Source organism: Eucyclogobius newberryi, unplaced genomic scaffold (assembly GCF_026437365.1).
Source record: "Eucyclogobius newberryi isolate DKJ021-1_F unplaced genomic scaffold, fEucNew1.0.hap1 SCAF_13, whole genome shotgun sequence".
Lineage (NCBI taxonomy): Eukaryota > Metazoa > Chordata > Actinopteri > Gobiiformes > Gobiidae > Eucyclogobius > Eucyclogobius newberryi.
Window position 1 is genome coordinate 38050794 of NW_027315757.1, and position 8352 is coordinate 38059145.

Genomic DNA, 8352 nt, shown 5'->3' on the forward strand with positions numbered 1-8352 from the left:
TCTGCGTGCGTTGTTCTGCGTGTGTTGTTCTGTGTGTGTTGTTCTGCGTGCGTTGTTCTGCGTGTGTTGTTCTGTGTGTGTTGTTCTGCGTGTGTTGTTCTGCGTGCGTTGTTCTGCGTGTGCTCCTGACGTGCGTTGTTCTGCGTGTGTTGTTCTGCGTGCGTTGTTCTGCGTGTGTTGTTCTGCGTGTGTTGTTCTGCGTGTGTTGTTCTGCGTGTGTTGTTCTGTGTGCGTTGTTCTGCGTGTGTTGTTCTGCGTGTGTTGTTCTGCGTGCGTTGTTCTGCGTGTGCTCCTGACGTGTGTTGTTCTGCGTGCGTTGTTCTGCGTGCGTTGTTCTGCGTGTGCTCCTGACGTGTGTTGTTCTGCGTGTGTTGTTCTGCGTGCGTTGTTCTGCGTGTGCTCCTGACGTGTGTTGTTCTGCGTGTGTTGTTCTGCGTGCGTTGTTCTGCGTGTGCTCCTGACGTGTGTTGTTCTGCGTGCGTTGTTCTGCGTGTGTTGTTCTGCGTGCGTTGTTCTGCGTGTGCTCCTGACGTGTGTTGTTCTGCGTGCGTTGTTCAGCGTGTGCTCCTGACGTGTGTTGTTCTGCGTGTGTTGTTCTGCGTGTGTTGTTCTGCGTGCGTTGTTCTGCGTGTGCTCCTGACGTGTGTTTTTCTGCGTGTGTTGTTCTGCGTGCGTTGTTCTGCGTGTGTTGTTCTGTGTGTGTTGTTCTGCGTGTGTTGTTCTGCGTGTGTTGTTCTGTGTGTGTTGTTCTGCGTGTGTTGTTCTGTGTGTGTTGTTCTGCGTGTGCTCCTGACGTGTGTTGTTCTGCGTGTGTTGTTCTGCGTGTGTTGTTCTGCGTGTGTTGTTCTGCGTGTGTTGTTCTGTGTGTGTTGTTCTGCGTGTGCTCCTGACGTGTGTTGTTCTGCGTGTGTTGTTCTGCGTGTGTTGTTCTGCGTGCGTTGTTCTGCGTGTGTTGTTCTGCGTGCGTTGTTCTGCGTGTGTTGTTCTGTGTGTGTTGTTCTGCGTGTGTTGTTCTGTGTGTGTTGTTCTGCGTGCGTTGTTCTGCGTGTGTTGTTCTGCGTGTGTTGTTCTGCGTGTGTTGTTCTGCGTGTGTTGTTCTGCGTGCGTTGTTCTGCGTGTGCTCCTGACGTGTGTTGTTCTGCGTGTGTTGTTCTGTGTGTGTTGTTCTGCGTGTGTTGTTCTGCGTGTGTTGTTCTGCGTGTGTTGTTCTGTGTGTGTTGTTCTGCGTGTGCTCCTGACGTGTGTTGTTCTGCGTGTGTTGTTCTGCGTGTGTTGTTCTGCGTGCGTTGTTCTGCGTGTGCTCCTGACGTGTGTTGTTCTGCGTGTGTTGTTCTGTGTGTGTTGTTCTGCGTGTGTTGTTCTGCGTGTGTTGTTCTGCGTGTGTTGTTCTGTGTGTGTTGTTCTGCGTGTGCTCCTGACGTGTGTTGTTCTGCGTGTGTTGTTCTGCGTGCGTTGTTCTGCGTGTGCTCCTGACGTGTGTTGTTCTGCTTGTGATGTCCAGCAGGGCTTCGGGGACCAGTCCGGGATGGGGGTGATGTCATCGGGGTTGGGCTTGGGCTACGACCGCGGTCAGTTCTCCTCTGGCCACGCCTCTGGCCACGCCCCTCCACACGGTATGCTGCGGCAGAAGTCGATGGGTGAGACGTCTGTTCTACGGCGCTGCAGAACTCCACCTGTCCAAAGAACCTGGATTCAGAATATTTATATATTTATATCTATATTTGTATATTTAAGTTCACACGTGTCTCAGATTGGACTCTGTCGACGTCACTGGGGTTTTAAAGTATCAAAGTGAGATAGTAATCTATAAATACTCAAACTAGTATCGACGGGACAAAGCTGGACAAAGCTGGACAAAGCTGGACAAAGCTGGACAAAGCTGGACAAAGCTGGACAAAGCTGGACAAAGCTGGACAAAGCTGGACGTTGGACGTGTCTAAAGTGGATCTTAGAATTGAAAGAGTTTGAACGTTCAGCTCAAGATGTAACAATAATTCAAATTGTATTTCTGAATTCAGGTCTTTGAGTCGTGAGGACGTTTTGCAGCGCTGACCTTTTGTCGTCCGCTCGTCTGTCCAAAAGTCCAATGTTTCTGTTTGTCAAAGCGTTTGTTTGTTTAAGAGTCAAACAGATCGTGATGTGTTTTCCCCAGATGCAGATACTTTTACACAAACCGCTTTCTAAGTTTGTTTTTGGACAGACTCGGCGTCCGATGGAGACAGACAATCTCACTTTTATGAACAGTGATTGTCCCGTACAATGATCAGACCCTAAATCTATGACAACAACAAAACAACAAATAAACTCTAAAATAAACTCATGAGCTTTAAATTACAACGATCATTGAAGTGACCAAAGTCCATTACATTGTTCAGTCTCGGCACAATAAGATAACGGTGCATTCCTCATTCCTCCTTTAGTTTAGTTTAGATTTTAGTTTCCAAATTCAAACTTTTGCTGTGGTTCGTTTCGTTCCACGTTCAGTTTCCGTTTCTGTTGCTTTTGCTTTTGGACTGATTTGCATGTTCTGCTTGTGACCGTTGCACCACAGGGACGTCTGAGGAGGAAGTCAAGCAGTTCCTTCACCCTCCGGCCATGAAGTTCGTCCGCAGTCTGTCCGTGCCGGGCCCAGACGACATCCCGCCGCCGCCGACCACCGCGCCGCCGGAGCCCCCCTTCTCCTCCGCCCCGCCTTTAGGGTGGAGGGCCAAGTCGTCGCAGCAGCCCTCCGTGTCCATGTCCCAGGCCTCTGCCACCTCCACACACTACCAGTCGTACTCGCAGCAGCCCGTGCACTTCGCTCATGGGGGCCGGGAGAGAGCGGGCGGAGGAGGAGGAGGAGCCGTGGATCATAGCGCCGCTTATGCACACGCCGCTCATGCCGCCGCCGCCGCCCACGCCGTCCAGAGCCGGGCTGCCTCGCGAAAGGTTGCGTACCCTGGGGAAACTGGTGGTGCCGGGATGGGGGCGGGGGCAGCGGCGAAAGCGGCTGTTCTACGGCGAGGCTATAGCGCCGCTGCCATCCCGCCGTCCAGCATCGCCGCGGTGATGCCCCAGCAACAGCAGACTGCCCAGGGTCAACCCCAGCGGGCAGACCGGAGCGGCGTGGGAGCAGGCGGGCCCAAAGGACAGGCCAGGAGAGGTAAAGGCCCTCTGGTGAAACAGTCCAAGGTGGAGGACTTGAGAGCGGGGCAGGCGGCGCTAGCGAACAAAGGTTCACTGGAGAAAAGCTCAATCCCAATCCCGACAATCATTGTCAAAGCGCCTTCGACGAGCAGCAGCGGGCGGAGCAGCCAAGGTAGCAGCGTAGAAGCAGATGTCCCCGGTCCTGGAGAATTGGACGAATCCAAAACGCCTCATCCTCCGTCTACCCCGGCCCCGCAACCACCGGCCCCGCCTTCCGTCCCGGCTCCTCCGCCTCCTTCCATGCGAGCGCAGGAAGATTTGGACTATACGAGCCAGTTCGGTGCAGCCATCGTAGGCGCCGCACGGAGAGACAGGGAACGGTTACACGAAGTGAGGAGAAAGAATGCTTCTTTGTTTATGTCCGCAGAAGAAGACGGACTCGTGGGTGGTGTCAGTGATCATTTGGGTGCTGGTTCAAGGACTCAGCATTCACAATCGCATCTTAGTTCGCAGCAGGACAGCTCTTCAACACGACTACGCCCTTCCAAGTCTATAGACGAGGGTATGTTTTCTGGGGACACTTTCATTCACCACACTCGCAGTATGCCCCCCGCTTTCGGACTCCCTGAGTACTCCTCTTCTGGTTCGGACTATCAACCAAAATCGGTCCCAACTGATTTGTACACGACAGCAGGTAGGCAACCCTCTCCAAATATGTCCACCACCTTTATCCACCCGCTCACAGGAAAAGCGCTAGACCCTACTTCACCTCTTGGCCTTGCCCTAGCGGCGCGAGAGCGAGCGTTGCGGGACGATTCCAGAATAAGACGGAGACCCGAGCATCATTTTACCCGACAAATGTCTAATGTGTTCCCAACTTCTAGCGTCTCGTCTCAACCTGTGTCTTCCACCACCCAGTCTTCAAGCTCCTCCTATTTAGTTACGTCTTCGTCTGTAGCTGCCACAACCCCAACAGTCGGTCGCCCCCCTTCACCCCGAATCCTTAGGGGAATGTGGGGAGATGATGCTGGGGAGAGAGATAGGGAGGCGGGAGGGGCAAGAGAAGGGCTAAGAGTTAGATTTTCAGAGGATAAAACAGTCCACACACACCACTATCAAGCTCAAGGGTATCAACCGAGAGATAGGTCAAGAGAACGAGAAGCATCAAGGGAACGAGACAAGGATAATTATATGCGCAGAACAGAACAAACGGACAGTGCGACGGGACAGCAATCCTCTCAAAGACCCTCGTTTCTCAGAATGGAAAGTCAATCAGATCCTTATACATCTCCTCCCAGCACTCAGCAACAGACCAACACAACAGGCGGGTCGGGGATCATGGTTCTACCCCCACCCGCCCCCTCCGTAGACGCTGACGATGAATTTGTGTACGCCGACCCCCTTCCACCGCCGATAGAGTTCGCCAATAGCTTTGACAGAGGTTTAGGCAGTGCAATGGCGAGGTATGCTCAAGGTGGCATGCAGCGGAATATGGCGGCACGACAACATCAACAAGAAGTCCCTCCGCCACCACCTCCGCCGCCCCCACCACCAGCCCCGCCCGCCTCCCAACACAAGGAACAATTCGGGACAGTTTTCCCGGCGCCGTTGCCCTCTCCGCAAGCAGGCGATTCCACGGCGTCCAGCCTTACGTCGTACGATAGCGAAGTAGCAAATCTCACGCAGTCTGTTCCATCTCCGTCCCAAGTTTCACCCAACCCTGCTCCGCCCGCCTCGCCTTCCACACTACAGCCCACTTCAGTTGGAGCGCAGCCGCAACCATCTGTGTCCCCCCCGCCCGGCTCGTACCATCGCCCTTTTTCAATGTCCCATCACCATCTTTACAACAGCAGCCATGCTCCTGCCCGCTCATCCTCTCCGACTCCGCCTCAACATTCGGTGGCTCCTCCCCCAGCTTACAGGGGGCCTCCAGCACATGCCCAAGCAACCTCCGCCTCAGCTCAGATCCGGGGCACAGCTTCCCAGGCAACGACCGCGACCTGCACATCTACTACTTCCTCCACGTCTTCCACCATAAGCACCTCCACGCAGCTGTACCACGAGCGAACCGCTCACACAACCACGGTCATATCGGGACGAAGAGCTGGGGAGCAATACCGGCCCGCCACCACTGCTAAAAAGGGAGAGTCCCAAGAGACAGTTGTCGATTCGGGGATTGAGGAACTTGATAGTCGTAGCAGTAGCGACCACCATTTGGATAGAATTTTGGGTTTGAGTGGAAGAAGAGGTTTGAATGGCGGGAGGTTGACGGGCAGTAGCAGCAGGGTGAGCTCCACCGAGTCGGACAGAGCAGGAGACTTTTTGGAATCGTATATGAGCTACTTGGACGGACAAAGTTTCGAGATGCAAAACGCCACAGCGGCCGCGGCGTCAACGTATCCCAAAACGAACAGATTCAGGGACGGCGGTCGTGCTGGGGATTTGCACCGACAAACCAGCACCGCCCCTGCATCTTTTCACCGCAGACGGGACGAGCAAGACGACGAGGACATAGAGGAAGGAGGGGTGGAAGAAGACAGCGGGCAGGAGAGCTACACCGTACGGGACATGCAGAATTTGGGACGTCCGGCGTCGCCCTACTACGAGAGGCCGCGTACCCCCGAAATGAAACCTCTTTGGGGAGAAACGCAGAGTGCAGAGTCGGCGGCACTCCTCGAGGGGAAGAAAGTCTATCAGCCAACGTCGAGTATGAAGCCCAGTATCATCAACGAACTGCAGCACAGGAGCAAAGAGAGCTGGAGCAGCCAGCGCGCCCTGAGCAGGCACAGGTACTTCATCAAGCAGCGCTAATAAGGTTCAACCACTAAACACTGAACACTACAAATATAAATGCACCTTTGAGGATACTTTTGTTTGGTAAAGAATATATGAGCCATAATGAGTGACCGCACAGACCAGTGGAGTCAGCGCTGCAGCTCGTTTAAAGTCGCGTTAACGGATTAAAAAGGCCTGAAGTTTGGACTTTTGGTAATTAATAGAAAGTCTAATCACAAATAGTTGATAGAAAAGTTACAGGTTAGATTTTCATGCATGTTTCAAGGTATATATGAGCAATAAAAACACCTGTTAATGGATAAATGCAGCACCTTTAATAATGATTCATATTCTAACTCTTTGTGTTACTGATAGTCTCCTTCAGTACCTTTGGTACTTCTGATCTTACCAAACTAAATTCTTTTTTAAATAATGTAGCGGCTAAAGATGGGGCAGATGGGTAAAACGCTTCCACTGCCCGCTCCAGATGGAAGGGCCTCAGGCTTAAAAATGTGTCTATGACAAAGGAAGCGTGAGATATGAACCAGATATTCTTTCTCAGATGTAAGATTGTCCTGTGGTGTGTTGAGGCCTCTCCTGCTGTTCTTCAACTGAAATAACGGATACTTACGAACATTCCTAATTGATAATATACCGTGCATTCCTTCTTTCCAGGTTTTCCGAGGACTCCGCCTCTGCGTTAAGCCCTCCATCGGTGCGCTCCCTCTCTCCCTCCCCCATCTCTCTATCCCAGCCGTCTCTTTCGCCATCGCCCACTCCGGCCTCTCAGTATCCAAACTGGGGCCGCGCTCCTTCCCCTCAGCCCCAGGTCCAGTCGCAGCCGCCGCGCTCCCACTCGCCTCTTTCCCCCACAGGCTACGCCCCTTACCCCACCTCCCCCAAACACCGGCCCATCTACCGCTCCAAAGCTCTCGAGTTCCAGTTTATACCCAGTCGAGAGTCTAGAAAGGCGGAGTCCCACATAGCGCGCAGACGTGCTCCAAGCCCGCTCATATCACCAACCGAGCGGCCTAAACTCGCCCCTCCACGCCCTTCCTCTTTACCTTTACTCCCTACGTCTCCTCTCTACAGCGCCATCTATGACTTGCGTGGGTCGATCACACCGCCGTCCCCTGGGAATCCTCTTGGCGACCCGTATTTCTCGCCGTCCCCTCCTTTATTTGCCCCGTCTGGTGCTCCTCCCCCTCCAAACTCCACTTTAGTCGTCTCCCGGTCGCTATCGCCAACACATTTCCTCTCGGGGACGTCTTCTCCGCCGTTGCACCCCATCCCGCCGCCGCCCTGCCTGAGTTACCCGCACCTGCCGCCCCCGCCGCCCACAAAGCCGTTCGCATCCAAGCCCCTTCCGTATTGGAACAAGTACGATGTGGCGGACTGGCTGGCGTACCTGAACTTGGGGGAGCACAGGGAGAGGTTTTTGGACAATGAAATAGACGGGACGCACCTGCCCTCTCTCACCAAGGACGACTACCTGGACCTGGGCGTGACTCGGGTGGGACACCGCATGAACATTGAGAGGGCTCTGAGGACGGTCATAGACAGGTGGGTTCCAGAACTTTGATGCTTCAAATTCAATCTATTTTTGTGACGCCCAAAATCACAAAAAGCAGTTTCCACGACGGGCGACGGTGAAATAAAGACGCCGATTAAACAATGTTCACGGGGATTTTAGGCAAAAAGTCCCAGAATCCCCTGAGTCCCAGTCTTAAAGTCCACAGATGTTGGGGTCAGTGAGGTCCAGAAGTGCGGGTGAGTAGCAGCAGAAGTGGGCGATGCAGAATAAGATGAAAAGAGTTTGAAAGTCTGACTCTGCCCTTTATAAAGGCTCAGTCGCAGCAGAAGTCCCCAAAATACAGCAGAAAAGCCCATCATTAGCATTTCATGTCCTTATGCTGCGGCCCTTCTGCTCGTGTCCCCAGGCTCTCGAGCAGCCCGTTCCCCATCTCCATGCTGTCTCCGCGGGAAGGACAGGGCGACATGAGGAGAGACGACGGAAGTAGAAGCTGAGCAAATCTGCAACGACCCAAAAAAACCACCACCACCACCACCACCAACCCGAGAGAAGCAGAGAATAGAAACGACACGGCTCGGAATCAATGACCCAAGATCCAACTGCTGCGGCTCCATCAGGAGGAGCAGCTTTGGGACGTCCCGAAGAGAAATGAGGGAAACACAACGGCTGATGATGCGTTTAGGAGGAGTTCAAGTCTTCTCAGCACACGGTTTCCATGGAAACATCCGGCAACTTAACGAGCAATATCTATGTCAACCAAAAGGGTTTGAAACGTGATTTGAGCAGTGTTGACATGATGACGTGTTTAAGACGCAAAACCAGGCTCCACCAGCAGGGGCGTTTCCAGTGGTGGGAAGTAACAAAGTACAAAAGTAAATGTACTTGAATGCAGTACATTTGAGAGCAGGTATCTGTAC

The 8352-nt window shown here is 53.3% G+C and overlaps 1 protein-coding gene across 1 annotated transcript in view; it reads left to right on the forward strand.

Annotated features, from left to right (window-relative positions):
* The window catches only part of shank1 (SH3 and multiple ankyrin repeat domains 1), a 131897-nt gene extending 123940 nt beyond the window's left edge, over nt 1-7957 (forward strand). Inside the window, exons 22-25 of the mRNA XM_072443885.1 lie at nt 1502-1637; nt 2552-5915; nt 6577-7464; nt 7842-7957. Of these exons, the coding sequence (XP_072299986.1) occupies nt 1502-1637; nt 2552-5915; nt 6577-7464; nt 7842-7929 (4476 nt within the window). The 3' untranslated portion in view covers nt 7930-7957. The remainder of the gene's footprint in view (nt 1-1501; nt 1638-2551; nt 5916-6576; nt 7465-7841) is intronic.
* Nucleotides 7958-8352: the final 395 nt, after the last annotated feature.